Genomic DNA, 22,405 nt, shown 5'->3' with positions numbered 1-22,405 from the left:
GCCCTTGTCCCACTTCCTTCCCAAGGGCAGTTTAAGGATAGGCAACGAATGCTGCTCTAGCCCTCTTATAGTCTAACAGGTTTAATTGGAAGCACTAGCTTTCGGAGCGCCGCTCCTTCATCAGGTAATAACCACCTGGTGAAGGAGCATCACTCTGAAAGCTAGTGCTTCCAATTAAACCTGTTGGACTATAACCTGGTGTTGTGTGATTTGTAACTTTGTACACCACATTCCAACATCGGCATCTCCAAATCATGTTCCAGCCATGACAGTCTGCCCTGACAGGAACAGAACAAAATGAAAGATGGCACTCTGTGCATCTTCTAATCGACACACACCTTGGGCCTAGGGCCAGTTGCAGGTTTCTGCCTGGTTCTCTCTCACTCCCTGCAGCTTCTTCCCCTTAAGGCTGCTGTTCCATTCCAGCTCTGACCACTCAGTCGAGTGTCTGAGGGCAGATCAGGCTCGGGGAAGCTGTTAACTGCCAGAAGGAAGAAAGAATACAAGCAAGGCACTCAGACCAAGTTGTAGCTCCAACTCTGATGACCGCAGTTCAGACCACTCCCTTCCACTGAGACCAGCTGGATTGCTAGCTTTCCACATGCTCCTGTCCACAGGTGGCCAAGCCCTGAGAGGTGTGCAAGGGCTGAGTGAATGGACTGTACCTGTGCCATGACTTCATGAGACCAGATGTCGGACACAATGTTCGCATGCACTTTGTGTTCTGTTTCTGATGGTCTGAGCAGGGTGGGACCAAACACTGTTGCCAGATTGTGTACAGACATTTTATTCACAGGTTCCTTCTCTGCAACCCTGGGATGGAAAAAGAGAGGAGTGTAAACTTGCAGAGGACATACAAACTGATTGTGAAAGCTTCCATCCATATGTGAAGAGAACAATTCGTGAAGACAAATGTAGGTCCCTCCCAGTCTGTATATGATTAGATTCACTACAGTGTGGAAATAGGCCCTTCAGCCCAACAAGTCCACACCGACCCTCCGAAGAGTAACCCACCCAGACCCAACAAGGGAAGTTATAAAAGGAAACAATGTAATGGCAGACTAATTAAATAACTTCATAAGATATAGGAACAGAAATAGGCCATTCAGCCCATCAAGTCTGCCCCACCAGTCAGTGCGACCATAGCTGATCGGATAATCCTCAACTCCACTTTCCTGCCTTGTTCCTGCCTTCTACAGGCCTCCAAATAGTGCAAGGGATGTAGAGGGAAGGACAGCAAAAATGATTCTGGATAGGAGAGAGGATAACAGGGCAGTTGTTATGTGGGACTTCAACTTTCCAAATATTGACTGGAAATACTATAGTTTTCGATGGGTCAGGTTTTGTCCAAAATGTGCAGGAGGGTTTCCTGACAGTACGTAGACAGGCCAACAAGGGACGAGGCCGCATTAGATTTGGTACTGGGGAATGAAGCCGGCCGGTGTTAGACTTGGAGGTAGGTGAGCACTTTGATGATAGTGGCCACAATTTGGTTATGTTTACTTTAGCGATGGAAAGGGATAGATATATAACACAAGGTAAGAGTTATAGCTGGGGGAAAGGCAATTACGATGCCATTAGGCAAGATTTAGGAAGCATAGGATGGGGGAGGAAACTGCAGGGGATGGACACATTAGAAATGTGGAGCTTATTCAAGGAACAGCTACTGTGTGTTCTTGATAAATATGTACCTGTCAGGCAGGGAGGAAGTGATCGAGCGAGGGAGCCGTGGTTTACTAAAGAAGTTGAATCTCTTGTCAAGAGGAAGAAGGCAGCTTATGTTCGGATGAGATGTGAAGGCTTAGTTAGGGCACTTTGGAGTTACAAACTAGCAGGAAAGACCAAAAGAAAGAGCCAAGAAGAGCCAGGAGGGATATGAGATGTCATCGGCAGGTAGGATCAGGGTAAACCCCAAGGCTTTCTATAGGTATATCAGGAATAAAAGAATGACTAGAGAAAGATTAGGACCAATCAAGGATTGTAGTAGGAAGTTGTGTGTGGAGTCGGAGGAGATAGGGGAAGCATTAAATTAATATTTTTCATATTGGAAATAGACAATGTAGTCGAGGCGAATACGGAGATACAGGTTACTAAACTAGACCAGATTGAGGTTCACAAAGAGGAGATGTTAGCAATTCTGGAAAGTATGAAAATAGATAAGTCCCCTGGGCTGGATGGGATTTATCCTAGGATTCTCTGGGAAGCCTGGGAGGAGATTGCCGAGCCTTTGACTTTGATCTTTTTGCCGTCATTGTCTACAGGAATAGTGCCAGAAGACTGGAGGATAGTAAATGTTGTCCCCTTGTTCAAGAAGAGGAGTAGAGACAACCCTGTAATTATAGATCAGTGAGCCTTACTTCAGTTGTGGGTAAAGTGTTGGAAAAGGTTATAAGAGTTAGAATATCTAATGATCGAGAAAGGAGTAAGTTGATTAAGGATAGTCAACATAGTTTTGTGAAGTGCAGGTCCTGCCTCACAAACCTTACTGAGATTTTTTAGAAGGTGATCAAACAGGTGGATGAAAGTAAAGTGGTTGATGTGGTGTATATGGATTTCAGTAAGGTGTTTGATAAGGTTCCCCATGGTCGGCTATTGCACAAAATACAGAGGCATGGGATTGAGGGTGATTTAGTGGTTTGGATCAGAAATTGGCGAGTTGAAAGAAGACAGAGGGTGGTGGTTGATGGGAAATGTTCATCCTGGAGCTCAGTTACCAGTGGTGTACTGCAAGGATCTGTTTTGGGGCCACTGCTGTTTGTCATTTTTATAAATGGCTGAGATGAGGGTGTAGAAGCATGGGTTAGTGTCATCCACAAATGTACTGCTGAAGGATGTTGCAGGTTACAGAGGGACATAGATAAGCCGCAGAGTTGGGCTGAGAGGTGGCAAATGGAGTTTAATACAGAAAAGTGTGAGGTGATTCACTTTGGAAGGAGCAACAGGAATAAAGAGTACTGGGCTAATGGTAAGATTCTTGGCAGAGTAGAAGAGCAGAGAGATCTCGGTGTCCATGTACATAAATCGATGAATGTTGCCACCCAGGTTGATAGGGCTGTTAAGAAGGCATATGGTGTATTAGCTTTTATTGGAAGAGGGATTGAGTTTCAGAGCCATGAGGGCACGTTGGAGTTGTACAAAACTGGTGCGGCTGCATTTGGAGTATTGCGTACAGTTCTGATCACTGCATTATGGGAAGGATGTGGAAGCTTTGGAAAAAGTTTACAGGAGATTTTCCAGGATGTTTCCTGGTACGGAGGGAAGGTCTTATGAGGAAAGGCTGAGGGACTTGGGGGTGTTTTTGTTAGAGAGAAGACGGTTGAGAGGTGAGTTAATTGAGACATACAAGATCATCAGAGAATTAGATAGGGTGGACAGGGAGAGCCTTTTTTCCTCGGGTAGTGATGGCTAGCATGAGGGGGCATAGCTTTAAATTGAGGGGTGATAGATATAGGATAGATGTCAGAGGTAGTTTATTTACTCACAGAGTAATAGGTATATGGAACACACTGCTGCAACAGTTGTAGATTCACCAACTTTAAGGGTTATTTAATGGAACGGTGTAGGTTAGATGGGCTTCAGATTGGTTCCATAGGTCAGCACAACATTGAGGGCTGAAGGGCCTGTTCTGTGCTATAATGTTCTATGTTCCCCATACCCTCTATTCTTCTACTGATTAACCATCTATCTATCTCAGTCATGAATACACCTAAGGATCCAGCCTCAACAGTTGGTCTGCAGTAAAGAATTCCCCTCCGAGAAGAGAAATTCGTTTTCATCTCTATCTTAAATGTTTGACCCCGAGTCTGAAATGATGCTCTCTAGTCTGAGACTGTCTCACAAGGGGAAACAACTTCTCTGCATCTACCCTGTCAAGCCTTCCAAGAATCTTGTATGTTTCAATAAGTTCATTCTTCTAAACTTCAATCAGCACAGGCACAACCAACTCAATCTCTCCTCATAAGACAGTCCCTCCACACTCAGGATTAGCCAAATGAACTTTCTCTGGACTCAGCCTATCTTTCCTTTGATAGGAATCCAACTATTCCAACTGTGACCTGACCATTGCTGTGGACAGCTTTAGCAAAGCCGCACTCCTTTTATTCCGTTGCCTTTGAAAGAAAGGCCAATATTCCAACTGCCTTCCCTATTACCCACTGAAATTGGATGCTAGCTTTCTGGGATACATGGACAAGGACTTCCAATCACTCTGCTCCATTCTCTGGTGCCATCTTAGTGTACAAAAGACAGGATTAAAAACAGAAGCAGCAATAAAAGAAACCGTTAAAAGAAATGTCCAGATCACTCCTCGCCGCCAGAAAAACAAAGCCAGAAACTCCATCCCTCAGCCTACGAAAACCTCTCCAATCTCTATTAGTTAGCCAATCGTCTATCCATGTTAATTTAATATACCATCTTCAACACCATGAGTCTTATCTTCCTAAGTAGCCTAATGTGTGGTACCTTATCTAATACCTTCTGAAAATTCAAATCTATTCCATCCACTGTTTCCCCTTTACCTCCTGGAGGAACCGAAGTTTGTCAGGTATAATTTCCCCTCCATGCTGACTCTGCCTGATCAGAGGTGTTTCTCAATGTTCTGCTGCTACATCCTTTATAATTCACACCACCATGTTCCCACTAACATATGTTCAGCTAACTGGGTCTACACTCACCTGTTGTTTTGTCTCTTTTCAAATAAAGGTGTTACGTTAGCGGTTTTCCTATCCTGTGGAATGTTTCCAAAAATCTAAGGACTCTTGCAAGATTACATCCAGAATCTCTGTAACTACTTTTGTTCATATCCCAGTTTGCATCCCATCATAGCTGGATATTTATCAGCTTTCAGGCCCATTTGTACCCCTCACACTTCTCTGTGATAGCTATTGTATATATTACCTTGGTTCCTTTTGCCCCTTGACTATTTAGTAATTTTGGAATGCTATCAGCCTATCAGACAACACAATGTTGTGTAGGAGAGTGAGCTGTGAGGAGGGTGCAGTGATGTGGATGGGTTGAGTGAGTGAGCAGCTGCAGTATAATGTGGATAAATGTGAGAGTATCCACATGGGGAGCGAGAACGTGACGGTGGATTATCCGAATGGCAATAGATTAGGAAAGGATGGGGACTGGGACAGTGAGACTATCAGGGTGGACTAGGAGGGAGGGAATGGGAAGATGGGGGTGTGAGGGTGAGACTGCAAGGGTGGGGGTGGAAGGGAGGGGTTGGGAGGGTGGGATTGCAGAGTGGTAGAATGTGGTGCCAGATGTTTGGGGCAGTGGAGGGAGGTGCAGCAGCAGTTGTGTGGATGTTTGAGTTGGGTGTATAAAGCCCTGGCTGTGAGCTGGACCAATGTAACCTGTGTATACACGTCTGCGTCTGAAGGACCAGCCTCTACCATCTGTTACATTGCAGTGGTCCCTGGGGATCACACAGGTCACCCTGAGAGCATCTGAATTCTGTACCTTTTCAGGTGATCGAGCAGGAAGAGCAGGGTGCTGAAGTTGGGCTCTGGCAGTGAACGGAGTAAGTGTAACATACAGTTCTCCTTGGCTGCTGGGTCTGATAATGCTAGCACAGAGAGAAACAGCAGTTAAGACAACAACAGGCCTCGGCTATTCACTCTGGACAAAACAATACATTGTAGTTAACCCTGATGTGTCTGTCTCTGATCGACAACCAGGAACAGTGAGAAACTCAATTGCAACAGTATCACTGCAAACTCAAATCCAGCCAAGATGGGGGACAGCCGCACTATCGGAGGGTTAGTGCTGAGGGAGTGGGCACTGTCTGAGGGTCAGCGCTGAGGGAGTGGGCACTGTCCGAGGGTCAGCACTGAGGGAGCGCCGCACTGTCCGAGAGTCAGCGCTGAGGGAGCGCCGCACTGTTCGAGGGTCAGTGCTGAGGGAGCGCCGCACTGTCGGAGGGTCAGTGCAGAGGGAGCGCCGCACTGTCGGAGGGTCAGTGCAGAGGGAGCGCCGCACTGTCGGAGGGTCAGTGCAGAGGGAGTGCCGCACTGTCGGAGGGTCAGTGCTGAGGGAGTGCCGCACTGTCAGAGGGTCAGTGCTGAGGGAGCGCCGCACTGTCCGAGGGTCAGTGCAGAGGGAGTGCCGCACTGTCAGAGGGTCAGTGGTGAGGGAGTGCCGCACTGTCCGAGGGTCAGTGCTGAGAGAGTGGGCACTGTCAGAGGGTCAGTGCTGAGGGAGTTTGTGTTTCAACTGAACTTTTAAACGGAGTTTGCGTGTGTCCGCGCAGAAAAAGGTAAATTATGTCACTATTCTCAGGTGGATAGTGTGACTATGTTTCTTGGCTAATCTTTATCCATCAATGACAACATCTGGTCATGATCACGATTATGCTGTTCCTGGCAACTTGCTATTCTTCATTTTTGCTTCAGGAAATCCTGAGACTGTGATCAGGATCCAGAACTGCAATTTCTCCCTACTTGTGGCATTTACCAGTTCTGCAACTGACAAGACTGTTTCTGCAGTGTGTAAATGGTGTAGCTGGTGTTGTGATGTTTGTGTTCGGGTTACACATGTTCCTGTGGTGCATGTGTTGCAACGTTGCCATATTGTGAAGTTGCTGTGTTCTGTGAGATGGTTTTGTTGCAGTGTTCACTGTTGTGGTTTTGCAGTGTTCCCTGTGGTTTTGTTCCTTGTTGCAGTGATGATGGATGTTACACTGCTGTGTGTTGTGGTGTTGCAGTACTGCCACATTCCATGTTGTGATATCACGGTGTTCCATATTCCAACATTTGGGTGTTCCCTGTTGCAAGATTGCAGTGTTTCACAATGTCCATTGATACTGTCCCATATTGCACGGTTCTCAATTGCAGTGTTGCAGCATTCCATGTCATGATGTGACAGTGTTTCATGTTGCTAAGGCTTCCTTTGGTACATTCAGTGCTGTGATTTTGCCCTGTAGCATATTGTGCTATTTCTGTATTCAGTTCCAATGTTGCAGCATTCGAGATTGCATTGTTCTTCACTGAACAGTTGCAGTTTTGCAATGTGATGTCTGTCCCTGTTGCCCAGTCCCCCGTGTAATGTGGCCCTGTTCCCTGTCACAGTGTTTGATGCTGAATGGCACAGTGTTCTTAAACGACTCACCAATCCCTTCCACAAATGCTGGGTAGAGTCTGTCAGTAAGAAGCGGTTCTGGTAATTCTCTAAAATATAGCTTCAGTGTCCCGGCAATGGCGTTAATGTCCATGTCACTTAACATCACCAGCACATCCTTGGTATCTGCAAGGAGAAGGCTACTTGGTCAGACAGCATGTGACTGTACATTATACATGGTCCCAGGAAGTCAGCCTCGAATTAACAAACTCCAAGCAACAGCTGGAACACATTCAGTTCCTGATGATGTCAGCAGTTCAACATTTGCGATTCTTTCAGGGAGCATCTACTTTCGACAAGCACCACAGGAAGGGCTGAGCTAACTGCCTGTGGTTTGCCGTGTACAATGTATCCTGACCCAAAACACCCCCACGCAAAACAAAATGCACTCTAATCAATCCGCGATGTTTTCGGGGTGTGGGGGAATTGCAGCATGCTGGGTAATCAGGTCGACATAGTCACTTACTCAGATCAAAGGCAGATTTCAGGGTCTGAATGTCTGTGGCTACTCCGGACACCCGATAGATTCCCACTTCCTCAATCCCTCGTTTTTCTACCTCCTCGATGCACTGACGGACGATATAGGGAACCTTCGAGCGTTCCCTCCTGAAACCAACACAGACGGCCATCAAAACCTCAACATATCTGGACATTGGAGACAGTTGGTCAGTGACAGGGCCTGCGGCCAGTCAGTTATAAGGTTTCTACAGAACAGAAGTCAGTCCCATTGAAGAGGACACGTGAGGTCAAGGTCTGTCCCTGCAGTGGACCAAGGAAGGAGAGGACTTACTTTGTGACAACGTTAATTTTCACACCAAACACTCCACTCTGCTTTTTTGATGGGGTTCGTTTCAGACTCAGATCACGGCTGGTGAATTTCATCGATAACTCCACTTCAATCTGAAGACACAGAAACAGCTATTCACTATAGTAACAAACTGCAGCCATTCCCACCCTGATAGCATCCCCAGATTTAGCCAATTAGGACCAATGCTCCATCCCTGACCATTAGTGTGGAGTCTGGACCAGGATAGCTCAGCACTCCAGTAAGTGATGGCCTCAGTTGGAGTGTGACCTGATTCTTCTGAACAGATTTCCACCAGCTCCCCACAGGCTTGCTGGTCAGGTTTTAACACAAGTCCCTCACATTCCTGAGGTACTGATCCCACACTGTTAGTACCTGTGATTCCCTTCAAATACACACCCCCCTACATGTACACATATGAATACACATACTTGCATGCGCACACACACACACATCCGTAGAGATGCACACACTCTGCACTCTTCAAAGGTTCTCAATCCCTGCATGAACAAACTCACCCCATTCATTTCGATGATTGTAGTCTGCCAGTTTCTGCTTTGGGCTGTGCGTGTGTCCAGCTGCGAGAGAAGAGAAACAATGAATGTGGGAAAAGGGAAGGTTTTTATTATCCCTGCTGTACAACTGGGAGAGGCAGAATTCAGTCAGGTCCTGAAAACCACCGAATTGCCGGAATACATCAAGCTGGAGCGTGCCCTGCCATCATTCCCAGGCCAAGTGCCAAGCTGCAAGCAGAGGCATCTGCTTGATCTAAACAGCCACCTCACAGTGCCCCGCTGACTGATGCCTCACTGCTGGCTCCTGGGCAGTGTGCCCTCTCTGTATTGTACACACACCTTGAAGATCCATGCATAACAAAGACTTGCAGAACCCAGAGTCAATGCTGTGATTCACGTCAGTGAGCCTAACACACCGACAGAGACATGGGCACCGAGTGGGACAGAGAGAGACATGAACTGAGTGAGGCACAGCTAACTGGGTCAGCAAGATGATTCTACTAATAATGGAGTTACTATTTGGTCTCATAGTTCTACTTTTGTCTGTTATAGTGTGTTCTGAGTAACCATCTGTGGTCTATTTGTGCTAAGTCTGAGGATGTGAAACTCCAAGATACAAGAGGGAAAATCCAACCAGTTGGTTTTGAATCCCATGTGTTATTCTGTAAATGTATGTGTAGATTTGGTCAGCTCTCCAGTGTTTCTGCCAGGCATTGCCAGTACCTGGATTCTGGATCAGTGGTGCTGGAAGAACACAGCATTTCAGGCAGCATCCGAGGAGCAGCAAAAGCCCTTCATCAGGAATAAAGGCAGAGAGCCTGAAGCGTGGAGAGATAAGTGAAAGGAGGGTGGGGATGGGGAGAAAGTAGCATAGAGTACAATGGGTGAGTGGGGGAGGGGATGAAGGTGATAGGTTGGGGGTGGGGGGAGGGTGGAGTGGATAGGTGGAAAAGAAGATAGGCCGGTAGGACAAGTCATGGGGACAGTGCTGAGCTGGAAGTTTGGAACTAGGGTGAGGTGGGGGAAGGGGAAATGAGGAAACTGTTGAAGTCCACATTGATGCCCTGGGGTTGAAGTGTTCCGAGGCGGAAGATGAGGCGTTCTTCCTCCAGGCGTCTGGTGGTGAGGGAGCGGCGGTGAAGGAGGCCCAGGACCTCCATGTCCTCGGCAGAGTGGGAGGGGGAGTTGAAATGTTGGGCCACAGGGCGGTGTGGTTGATTGGTCCCAGTGTACCAGAGATGTTCCCTAAAGCGCTCTGCTAGGAGGCATCCAGTCTCCCCAATGTAAAGGAGACCGCATCGGGAGCAACGGATACAATAAATAATATTGGTGGATGTGCAGGTAAAACTTTGATGGATGTGGAAGGCTCCTTTGGGGCCTTGGATGGAGGTGAGGGAGGAGTGTGGACGCAGGTTTTACAGTTCCTGCGGTGGCAGGGGAAGGTGCCAGGATGTAAAAAATGTCAGGGTTTGTAAAAAATGTCAGTGTCAAGTCGGTTGTCATTAATGGAGATGGAGAGGTTCAGGAAGGGGAGGGAGGTGTCAGAGATGGTCCAGGTAAATTTAAGGTCAGGGTGGAATGTGTTGGTGAAGTTGATGAATTGCGGGAGCATGAGGTGGCGCCAATGCAGTTCCGCCTTCCGCAAAGACTGTTCCCTCAGTGACTACCTGATCAGGTCCATGCCCCCTACAACCCACCCTCCCATCCTGGCACCTTCCCCTGCCACCGCAGGAACTGTGAAACCTGCGCCCACACCTCCTCCCTCACCTTTATCCAAGGCTCTAAAGGAGCCTTCCACATCCATCAAAGTTTTACCTGCACATCCACCAATATCATTTATTGTATCCGTTGCTCCCGATGCGGTCTCCTCTACATTGGGGAGACTGGGTGCCTCCTAGCAGAGCGCTTTAGAGAACTTCTCTGAGACACCCGCACCAATCAACCACACCGCCCTGTGGCCCAACATTTCAACTCCCCCTCCCACTCTGCCGAGGACATGGAGGTCCTGGGCCTCCTTCACCGCCGCTCTCTCACCACCAGACACCTGGAGGAAGAACGCCTCATCTTCCGCCTCGGAACACTTCAACCCCAGGGCATCAATGTGGACTTCAACAGTTTCCTCATTTCCCCTTCCCCCACCTCACCCTAGTTCCAAACTTCCAGCTCAGCACTGTCCCCATGACTTGTCTGGACTTGTCCGACCTGCCTAGCTCCTTTCCCACCTATCCACTCCACCCTCTCCTCCCTGACCTATCACCTTCATCCCCTCCCCCACTCACCCATTGTACTCTATGCTACTCTCTCCCCACCCCCACCCTCCTCTAGCTTATCTCTCCACCCTTCAGGCTCTCTGCCTTTATTCCTGATGAAGGGCTTTTCCCCGAAACGTCGATTTTACTGCTCCTTGGATGCTCTTCCAGCACCACTAATCCAGAATCTGGTTTCCAGCATCTGCAGTCATTGGTTTTACCCATTGCCTGCTCCCTGCCCTCTGCAATGCCCAACCACCCCCATGTGGATGTCCAGGGTCTGAGCAATACACAGCCTTAGCTGTCAGCTGTCTCCTTGCAGAGCCAGGCTCTCCAAGTTTAACCTGGCTGGAGTTTGTTCATGGCTCTCAGTGCAGCAGTGTTTCACTCACAGCTCTTACAGGCTACAATTATGTCGTGCAAAATCCAGAGACCTTCACATCGTCTCCAAACATTTACTCTGAAGCAGCCAATCCTGCCTGTGACTGAGATGATGTTGCAGCAGCCCCCGGCCCGAGCCAACAGGGAGACACCAACTGAGGGCAACACTCATTGCCCCCCACTCCAGAAACCAGTGTTCCTGAGGCCAACTGTGGGTGTGTGAGTGAAGGGAGCCCGGAGCCGTGTGCTCTATTTGGCTCAGGGTTGACTGTGTCGGGGAGGCAGGGAGTGTGGTGAAAGGACCTGGGGCTGAGACAGCAATGGACCAAACAGTGATCTCGGCTACAGCAGGGGAATTGGAGATGAGCATCTGGGAAGGGGGAGCGAGCAGAGGTAGAGAGGGGCTATTGAGCAAGAGACCGGATTGGCTGCAGAGCCCAGGTTTAACTTTACACACACTGTATTATCAGATGGCTTGGGCTCTGCCACAGACACCTACTGACATCGTTCCTGTAACCAAATATCACCAGCTCCTGGCCAAGCTGCTGCAGACTAAATCTTGTTTACTGACCAGCAACTCAGGATTAAGAGGAGGCCATTCAGCCCCTCGAGCCTGTTCCACCATATAGTGGAATCAGGGCCGGATGCAGCTAACTCCATTGAGCTGCCCATGCCCCACATTCCTTCATAGGGTCAGGTCGGAATTATCACAGTGCAGTGGGATGACATGGGGCCCATTGTGCCTGCACTGACTCTCTTAAACGGCCAACCCATCCACTGATTTTCTGACATTTTGTCTGTAATAACCCTGCACACTGTTCCTTTTTACATAACAGTCAAGTTCCCTTTCGAACGCCTTGATTGTCGCTAACTTGAGCGCACTCTCAGGCACTACATTCCAGCCACGAAGCCCCTGCAGTGTGGGGAACACTTTCATTCATTTCACTTTTGCTTCTTTTGCAATTACTTTAAACCTTTATTACTTTGTTTAACAAAAGTCAATTAATCTTAGCTTTAAAATGAACAATCGATCATGTATCAGTTGGCCTTTGCTGAAGAGAGTTTTGTACTATCTTTCACCCACTGTGAAACCCTGGCTTTCAGTTTTACAATTTGACCTTCAGTTCCAGACTCTCCTGTCAGTGGAAATAGTTTCTCTATTTACCCGATTTGTTCCACAATACCCTGAAAACTTTAATCAAATGATGCCTTCATCTTCGAAATTTCAGAGAACTCAACTCTAGTTTGTATAATCTCTCTGCATGATTTAACCCTTGTAGAACCAGGTGTTATTCTGATAATAAAATCAATTCTGCTCTTCCTCCATGATCATTGTATCCTTCCTGAGATGTGTTCAGTAAAGTTCTCCCGATTCCAGCTGGGGTTTAACTAGGGCTTTGCATACAGAATCGCTGGGTTCCATTTAAGTCTGTTCATAAGTTGATTTGTATTTAAGTTGGAACTCAATGCGCAACAATATTAAGGAGCAGTTTATAAGTACAGGAAATTTTTGTATATCAGATCTTTAAAATTATGTCCCTGTATTGGAATCCTGTCCTTCAGTATAAGCATTATAAATCAGTGCCCCCTGTAGCTGAAACACGACATCAACCTCACTTGGTATTCTTTTCACCCAAATATAAATCCATTAGCCTGTCAGGTTAATGTTCTGATATTTTAAAGTTCTGTGACCTTGGACCCTATCCACTGGAGTAAGTGATCAGTTTCAGAGTGACCAAATGACCAATGCGTCACAGATTCACACAGAAACACTGAACATTCAACTTGGAAGCAATTTCCTCCCTTATCAGACTTAGCTCAATAAATCGCCTCCTAATTCTAAACTTTCATCAGCGGCAAACAACAATTTTTAAAAGTGAACAAGTTGTAAATTAAATACTACACATCAATCAGAGGGTAAAAGGATTAAATAAATGGTTCTGTCAAGTTGACAATGCACGGTGAATTAATAAAGAGAGACTGAGAGAAGAAGCAAGAGATAAATCTCACACAGAAAGTTAACAGGTATTCTCAGAGCTTGAAGGCATTGGGAGTTAACAGATGAGAACTTGTTTTCCTTGCTTAAGATTACTGATGTAGCCCAGCTCACGGAGTTTGGCCATAAGACGGGAAATAATTTGATAAAGAAATAGTTGAATGAAACGACCTTTGCTCCCAGTAATTTGCTGCGGACCCGACCCCACAGCCTGGCTCCAGTGTTTGAATGCCTCTTGCTCTCAGCTGCCTGCAGTGTACAGCTCCTCTCCATTTGTTCACACACAGGATCCAGAATCTCCATCAGGGACAGGAACCTCAGACAAGCGACACCGAAATCTTTAGGCAGTCAACAAGGAACTCGCTCCAGTTTGGCGTAAGGTTCCGAGATCCTGGCATTGCTGCAGTGTGTCAGTTCACCACACACTGCCACCCTGTCGTGAACAAAGCCACAAACCCTGCTACTATCCCTGCAGACTGTGGCAATGATGCCCTTCCACCAGCTGGAGGTCAGCCCAGTTTGTAAATGGGTGTCTGAGGAATGCTGCAGCCTGCTCCTCAACCAGTTGAGTGAGAGAGCAAGGATCTCAACTTCCAAATACAGTGACAGACGAAGGGTCTGGGAACTCCTAGCTGAATGGCCACAGCATCCTCTTCCGACTCTGAGCGGTTAGTGTGGAGGTGGCATTGACTAGGAGCAGCCAGCTGTGATCCAGATGCTGTCTCCCTCCTCACTCTGCCCCTTTCTTTCTCAGTCTCACTCACTGAGTGCTGGCTGTAATCACTGGGATCTGACCCCAGGTTCAACAGCAATTGTCAGCATTAACCCTTTCAGCTAGTCAGGCTGGGCCCTGATCATTGCTGTGACAGACTCGGTTTCATGCAGTTGCAGACAGTATTAAGATAATTTCCTAAAGTGATTTATTTTGTCTCTCCCTTTAATTTTGTATTTAATAAGTTCAAATTTCCAGAGCAACAGCTAATGGAAGAGCATTCAAATCCCTTCAGCAGGAGCTGGAGACAGGACACCAACCAAAAACAGATATCAATAAATATAAAAATTACAGCATCAGTGCTGAGGGAGTGCCGCACTGTCGGAGGGTCTGTGCTGAGGCAACGCCGCACTGTCGGGGGGTCAGTGCTGAGGCAACGCCACACTGTCGGAGGGTCTGTGCTGAGGCAACGCCGCACTGTCGGAGGGTCAGTGCTGAGGGAGTGCCGCACTGTCGGAGGGTCAGTGCTGAGGGAGCGCCGCACTGTCGGAGGGTCAGTGCTGAGGGAGGGAGCGCCGCACTGTCGGAGGGTCAGTGCTGAGGGAGCGCCGCACTGTCGGAGGGTCAGTGCTGAGGGAGGGTGCACCGCACTGTCGGAGGGTCAGTGCTGAGGGAGCGCCGCACTGTCGGAGGGTCAGTGCTGAGGGAGGGAGCGCCGCACTGTCGGAGGGTCAGTGCTGAGGGAGGGAGTGCCGCACTGTCGGAGGGTCAGTGCTGAGGGAGCGCCGCACTGTCAGAGGGTCCATAAGACATAGGACTGGAAGTAAGGCCATCAGCCCATTGAGTCCACTCCGCCATTCAATCATGGCTGATGAGCATATCAACTCCACTTACCAGCGTTCTCCCCATAGCCCTTAATTCCTCGAGACAACAAGAATCTATCAATCTCTGCCTTGAAGACATTTAGCGTCCCGGCCTCCACTGCACTCTGCAGCAATGAATTCCACAGGCCCACCACTCTCTGGCTTAAGAAATGTCTCCGCATTTCTGTTCTGAATTGACCCCCTCTAATTTTAAGGCTGTGTCCACGGGTCCTAGTCTCCTCGCCTAACGGAAACAATTTCCTAACGTCTACCCTTTCCAAGCCATGTATTATCTTGTAAGTTTCTATTAAGTCTTAATCTTCTAAACTCCAATGAATACAATCCCAGGATCCTCAGCCGTTCCTCATATGTTAGACCAACCATTCCAGGGATCATTCGAGTGAATCTCCGCTGGACACGTTCCAGTGCCAGTATGTCCCTCCTGAGGTGTGGGGACCAAAACTGGACACAGTACTCCAAATGGGGCCTAACCAGAGCTTTATAAAGTCTCAGTAGCACATCTCTGCTTTTATATTCCAACCCTCTTGAGATAACTGACAACATTGCATTCGCTTTCTTAATCACGGACTCAACTTGCATGTTTACCTTTAGAGAATCCTCGACTAGCACTCCCAGATCCCTTTGTACTTTGGCTTTATGAATTTTCTCAGCATTTAGAAAGTAGTCCATGTTTGTATTCTTTTTTCCAAAGTGCAAGACCTCGCATTTGCTCACGTTGAATTCCATCAGCCATTTCCTGGACCACTCTCCCCAACTGTCTAGATCCTTCTGTAGCCTCCCCACTTCCTCAGTACTACCTGCCTGTCCACCTAACTTTGTATCATCGGCAAACTTCGCTAGAATACCCCCAGTCCCTTCATCCAGATCATTAATATATAATGCAAACAGCTGTGGCCCCAACACTGAACCCTGTGGGACACCACTTGTCACCGGCTGCCATTCTAAAAAAGAACCTCTTATCCCAACTCTCTGCCTTCTGTCAGACAGCCAATCCTCAATCCATCCCAGTAGCTCACCTCGAACACCATGGGCCCTCACCTTGCTCAGCAGCCTCCCGTGTGGCACCTTATCAAAAGCCTTTTGGAAGTCTAGATAGACCACATCCACTGGGTTTCCCTGGTCTAACCTACCTGTCACCTCTTCAAAGAATTCCAACTGGTTTGTCAGGCATGACCTTTCCTTACTAAATCCATGTTGACTTGTTCTAATCAGACTCTGCTAAGAATTTAGAAACCTCATCCTTAATGATGGATTCTAGAATTTTACCCACAACTGAGGTTAGGCTAATTGGCCTATAATTTTCCATTTTTTGTCTTGATCCTTTCTTGAACAAGGGGATTACAACAGCGATCTTCCAATCATCCGGGACTTTCCCTGACTCCAGTGACTCTTGAAAGATCAGTGCTGAGGTAGCGCCGCACTGTCGGAGGGTCAGTGCTGAGGGAGCGCCGCACTGTCGGAGGGTCAGTGCTGAGGGAGCGTCGCACTGTCGGAGGGTCAGTGTTGAGGGAGCGCCGCACTGTCGGAGGGTCAGTGCTGAGGGAACGTGGCACTGTCGGAGGGTCAGTGCTGAGGGAGCGCTGCCCTGTGGTTGCAGTTGGCCTTCAGTAGAGCTCTTGACTGAGGCCCGTTCTTGATCCATTTCCTATGTATTCCAAGCAATGGGGAGTTTGTTCTGACATGGTCCTGACCAATACATACTCTTCAGCAGCTATCACTGGAAAATGACCTCCTGTTATAATCACAGTACTGTTATAACACTTTGCATAGATTGGCTGCAATGTCACTGTGGTAAATGGACATTGGCTGTGATACCCTTTGGCTGTTCTGAATCCATGGGAGTTGCTATAGAAATCGAAATGTCTCAGCCTGATTCGCATTCTTATGAAGTTCATGTTACTTCAGAAAGAGTTAACAATTCCTGTGAGTTGGTTTGGAGCGGGGGTGGGGTTTGGGGCACACAGACATCAATCTATTCTTGTATGTGAACTGCTCCACAGGTCAGTGAACCCTCGACTCTCTCTATTATAGACCATTCACTGGGGAATAGGAGGGACAAGCAGCAGGAACTCTCCCATGGAATCGTCATCAAATTTCCCCAACCATCAAGGTCCCAGATCAAAACCTGGACAAATATTCCAAAGCCAAACAAAGAGTTGTTGTGAGTGACCCAGCTGCTCCAATTCTGCAGATTCTGCACTCCCTAACTCTCACCGTGAGACACCCCAGTACACAATCGCTCACACCCACACAGTGAGACACACTCGTACCCAATCGCTCACACCCACACAGTGAGACACACTTGTACCCAATCACTCACACCCACACAGTGAGACACACTTGTACCCAATCGCTCATACCCACACAGTGAGACACACTTGTACCCAATCGCTCACACCCACACAGTGAGACACCCCAGTACACAATTGCTCACACCCACACAGTGAGACACCATCGTACCCAATCGCTCACACCCACTCAGTGAGACACCATCATACCCAATCGCTCACACCCACTCAGTGAGACACCATCGTACCCAATCGCTCACACCCTCAGTGAGACACACTCGTACCCAATCGCTCACACCCACACAGTGACACACACTCGTACCCAATCGCTCACACCCACACAGTGAGACACACTCGTACCCAATCGCTCACACCCACACAGTGAGGCACCATCGTACCCAATCGCTCACACCCACACAGTGAGGCACCATCGTACCCAATCGCTCACACCCACACAGTGAGACACCATCGTACCCAATCGCTCACACCTACACAGTGAGACACACTCGTACCCAATCGCTCACACCCACACAGTGACACACACTCGTACCCAATCGCTCACACCCACACAGTGAGGCACACTCGTACCCAATTGCTCACACCCACACAGTGACACACACTTGTACCCAATCGCTCACACCCACACAGTGAGACACCATCGTACCCAATCGCTCACACCCACACAGTGAGGCACACTCGTACCCAATCGCTCACACCCACACAGTGAGGCACCATCGTACCCAATCGCTCACACCCACACAGTGAGGCACCATCGTACCCAATCGCTCACACCCACACAGTGACACACACTCGTACCCAATCGCTCACACCCACACAGTGAGACACCATCGTACCCAATCGCTCACACCCACACAGTGACACACACTCGTACCCAATCGCTCACACCCACACAGTGAGACACCATCGTACCCAATCGCTCACACCCACACAGTGAGGCACCATCGTACCCAATCGCTCACACCCACACAGTGAGACACCATCGTACCCAATCGCTCACACCCACACAGTGAGACACACTCGTACCCAATCGCTCACACCCACACAGTGAGACACACTCGTACCCAATCGCTCACACCCACACAGTGAGACACCATCGTACCCAATCGCTCACACCCACACAGTGAGACACCATCGTACCCAATCGCTCACACCCACACAGTGAGGCACCATCGTACCCAATCGCTCACACCCACACAGTGAGACACCATCGTACCCAATCGCTCACACCCTCACAGTGAGACACACTCGTACCCAATCGTTCACACCCACACAGTGAGACACACTCGTACCCAATCGCTCACACCCACACAGTGAGACACACTCGTACCCAATCGCTCACACCCACACAGTGAGACACACTCGTACCCAATCGCTCACACCCACACAGTGAGACACCATCGTACCCAATCGCTCACACCCACACAGTGAGACACCATCGTACCCAATCGCTCACACCCACACAGTGAGACACCATCGTACCCAATCGCTCACACCCACACAGTGAGACACCATCGTACCCAATCGCTCACACCCACACAGTGACACACCATCGTACCCAATCGCTCACACCCACACAGTGAGACACCATCGTACCCAATCGCTCACACCCACACAGTGAGACACCATCGTACCCAATCGCTCACACCCACACAGTGAGACACCATCGTACCCAATCGCTCACACCCACACAGTGAGACACCATCGTACCCAATCGCTCACACCCACACAGTGACACACCATCGTACCCAATCGCTCACACCCACACAGTGAGACACACTCGTACCCAATCGCTCACACCCACACAGTGAGACACCATCGTACCCAATCGCTCACACCCATACAGTGACACACACTCGTACCCAATCGCTCACACCCACACAGTGAGACACCATCGTACCCAATCGCTCACACCCACACAGTGAGGCACCATCGTACCCAATCGCTCACACCCACACAGTGAGACACCATCGTACCCAATCGCTCACACCCTCACAGTGAGACACCATCGTACCCAATCGCTCACACCCACACAGTGAGGCACCATCGTACCCAATCGCTCACACCCACACAGTGAGACACCATCGTACCCAATCGCTCACACCCACACAGTGAGACACACTCGTACCCAATCGCTCACACCCACACAGTGAGACACACTCGTACCCAATCGCTCACACCCACACAGTGAGACACACTCGTACCCAATCGCTCACACCCACACAGTGACACACACTCGTACCCAATCGCTCACACCCACACAGTGAGACACCATCGTACCCAATCGCTCACACCCACACAGTGAGACACCATCGTACCCAATCGCTCACACCCACACAGTGAGACACCATCGTACCCAATCGCTCACACCCACACAGTGACACACACTCGTACCCAATCGCTCACACCCACACAGTGAGACACCATCGTACCCAATCGCTCACACCCACACAGTGAGACACCATCGTACCCAATCGCTCACACCCTCACAGTGAGGCACACTCGTACCCAATCGCTCACACCCACACAGTGAGACACACTCGTACCCAATCGCTCACACCCACACTGCAGCCTCACTCCCCTCAGCGGGGCTTGTTTCTCCATTTGATTTACTTGAACCCCACCTGTTACCTGTCGTCCACGGTCCCCTTACACCTCCCCCACAGTTCCCAGCTCCAAGCAACAACTTAATCCAACCTTTATTCCACATGATAGTCCCGAGAGTCAACAGGTTATCAGTGAAACTCACTCTTTGAAGAAATGAGCACAAACACCAGAATGACATGCCCGAGCAAGACTGAGGGAGTGCCGCACTGTCGGAGGGTCAGTGCGGAGGGAGCGCCGCACTGTCGGAGGGTCAGTGCTGAGGGAGTGCCGCACTGTCGGAGGGTCAGTGCTGAGGGAGTGGGCACTATCGGAGGGTCAGTGCTGAGGGAGTGGGCACTGTCGGAGGGTCAGTACTGAAGGAGTGCTGCACTGTCGGAGGGTCAGTGCTGAGGGAGTGGGCACTGTCGGAGGGTCAGTGCTGAGGGAGTGCTGCACTGTCGGAGGGTCAGTGCTGAGGGAGTGGGCACTGTCGGAGGGTCAGTGCTGAGGGAGTGCTGCACTGTCGGAGGGTCAGTGCTGTGGGAGTGCTGCACTGTCGGAGGGTCAGTGCTGAGGGAGTGGGCACTGTCGGAGGGTCAGTGCTGAGGGAGTGCTGCACCGTCGGAGGGTCAGTGCTGAGGGAGTGCTGCACTGTCGGAGGGTCAGTGCTGAGGGAGTGCTGCACTGTCAGAGGGTCAGTGCTGTGGGAGTGCTGCACTGTCGGAGGGTCAGTGCTGAGGGAGTGGGCACTGTCGGAGGGTCAGTGCTGAGGGAGTGCTGCACTGTCGGAGGGTCAGTGCTGAGGGAGTGCTGCACTGTCGGATACCCTGCCTTGTGGATGTGTTACTAATCCAAGGCTGTTGTCCCTGAGACAGCTGAAAATGAACCCTGTTGTTTTGCCTTCATTATCGGTGTGCGTCGTTTGAAAGGGTTTGTGGCGTCTGGAGGTGCAATATGAATACATGTTTTGTTGTGGTTTTTATAGCTGTGCTGGGAAGCCACAATTACTGCTGACTGTGGAATGTAGCAGTTGGTATGAATCCAAGCTCCGCACTGGATGTACAAATAGAATGAGTGAACCTTGTTTCTGTGTCAGTCTGTGACCATGTAAGGCTGTGTGTTACAGACTTGAATTCCTTTCAATGCCCATGGGGTACAGTGTCCATCTCACGGTAATGCCAGCTCTGACGGGTTATGTGGGGGTGTAGGAAGGAGCCACTGGGGTTCCTGATTGGATGAACAAATGACTCAGAACAAGTACCAGCTGAAAATCAGTCCAATATCGAGGAATAACATTTCCCTGGATTTCTGCCAATGGGAAGAAAATTATTAGAGAAAGTAAACATACCCGATGGCAAGATGCCAGCCAGCCAACCATCATCCCCCCCTCCCCACCTCGTAACCCCCTGCTCCTCGGGCAACCTCACACCTCCTGCAGCCCCCTCCTCCCTGGGCAAACCCCCCTTCGTCCACCTCGCTCCCCCCCGCCCTCCCCAAAAGCCGTGCTTACACTGAGCAACCTAAGCCCTGCCTAGAGCATCTTGTGTAGCTTCACAGAACCCAGTCATCCCCAGAGATGGTTTGTTCGGTTGTATTCACATTGTTCCAGTTCTCAATTCCCTGCACACAGTGGGTTGCTGTAGGCATCACCTTAGCATTTCATCTATAGGAGCAAGACGTGGCCATTCAGCCCCTGCCACGCCTGCTGTCACTGTGATATGGAACAACGCTCACCTGTATCTGCCCCTTGCCCATGATTTTATCCACAATTTCATTGTCGTCTTTATTGAGTTTGATTTTGTCGAACAACTTCTCATAACAAAGGATCCGCAATGTCTGGGAGCCTTCCAACTCGATCTCAAACTCCTGTCAGTAACAAAGGCAAGAAACTGTCAGGGAATCTCAATTCATCACGTTCTGAGAATGGGTGGGGGCCATTCAGCCCTCTCCTCAAGCCTATATAATAGGAACAGCAGGAGGCCACTCAGCCCCCTCTTCTAGCATGTTACACAGGAACTGGAAATCATTCAGCCCTCTGGTGTGTCTCACCTTTTAATTAGTTGATGACTGATCCGAATCCACCCATCTTTATTATGTGTTCCTTAATCCCTGTCCACCCCACAAAAACGTGATTGATCTCAAGGTGTTCTGGCTGTTTTCTAAACTCAGAAGCCTTTTTAGGGGAGGAGCGTTCCAGATGTCCAGTCCTCTCTAAGAGCAGAAATGCCTTCTGATGACATCATAACTTCAATGGCTTGGGCTTAAAGGTTCTGTCCCTTTATTCTGGGCTCTCCTCACCAGGGGAAAGGGTTCCTCTTTCAGCATTCTGGTACGGTCTTGGGGAAGGGCGTGGAGATTTACCAGCAGGGATCCAGGGTCAAAGAATGTCACTCACATGGAGAAGCTGTGATTGTAATCTTCAGAGTTTTAATGATGATAGGAGATATAATTGAGATGTTCAAAATGATGTATAGTAGTGAGGGAGAGCCTTTCCCAGTAGCAGCTGGGTAAGGAACCAGGGGGACATAGACTGAAGGGAACCAGCTCAAGAACCCAAGGAGGTGAAGAAGAGAATTATTTTTTTGAGATGGTGAGATGCAGTGATCAGGAACATGGTGCCTGAAGGGAAGTGGAAGCAGCCTTGAACAAGAACTTTCCAAAGAGGAAAGGATAATTACTCCGATGGGAATAGTTTAATTGTTCGGAGAAGGAACAGGGTGATTGGGACGACCTGGAGAGAACAGTTTTGGGGGTAGCTGTATAGCCTCTTTCTATTCTGTCCCAGTCTGTGCCCAACTGCATCAATGCAGCACCTTGAATAATCACAGAGAGAGTCCACACCTTTGGGGACA

General features: G+C 49.1%; 1 protein-coding gene across 3 annotated transcripts in view; it reads right to left on the bottom strand.

Annotated features, from left to right (window-relative positions):
• The window catches only part of abr (ABR activator of RhoGEF and GTPase), a 119,642-nt gene that overhangs the window by 1,046 nt on the left and 96,191 nt on the right, over positions 1-22,405 (bottom strand). For 2 of the 3 annotated variants that reach the window (XM_060848320.1, XM_060848321.1), the window contains 7 exons: positions 21,288-21,419; positions 8,443-8,502; positions 7,910-8,019; positions 7,586-7,725; positions 7,111-7,245; positions 5,464-5,569; positions 666-813 (listed from right to left, as the gene is read on the bottom strand). In XM_060848320.1, coding sequence (XP_060704303.1) covers positions 666-813; positions 5,464-5,569; positions 7,111-7,245; positions 7,586-7,725; positions 7,910-8,019; positions 8,443-8,502; positions 21,288-21,419 — 831 coding nt within the window. Of the gene's footprint in view, positions 1-665; positions 814-5,463; positions 5,570-7,110; positions 7,246-7,585; positions 7,726-7,909; positions 8,020-8,442; positions 8,503-13,236; positions 13,802-21,287; positions 21,420-22,405 lie in introns of those variants that run through there. The other variant, XM_060848322.1, reaches the window with a different exon arrangement.

Source organism: Hemiscyllium ocellatum, chromosome 31 (genome assembly GCF_020745735.1).
Source record: "Hemiscyllium ocellatum isolate sHemOce1 chromosome 31, sHemOce1.pat.X.cur, whole genome shotgun sequence".
NCBI classification, from domain to species: domain Eukaryota; kingdom Metazoa; phylum Chordata; class Chondrichthyes; order Orectolobiformes; family Hemiscylliidae; genus Hemiscyllium; species Hemiscyllium ocellatum.
Note: the sequence above shows the minus strand (reverse complement) of the source record. Positions and strands in the feature narration are given on the sequence as shown.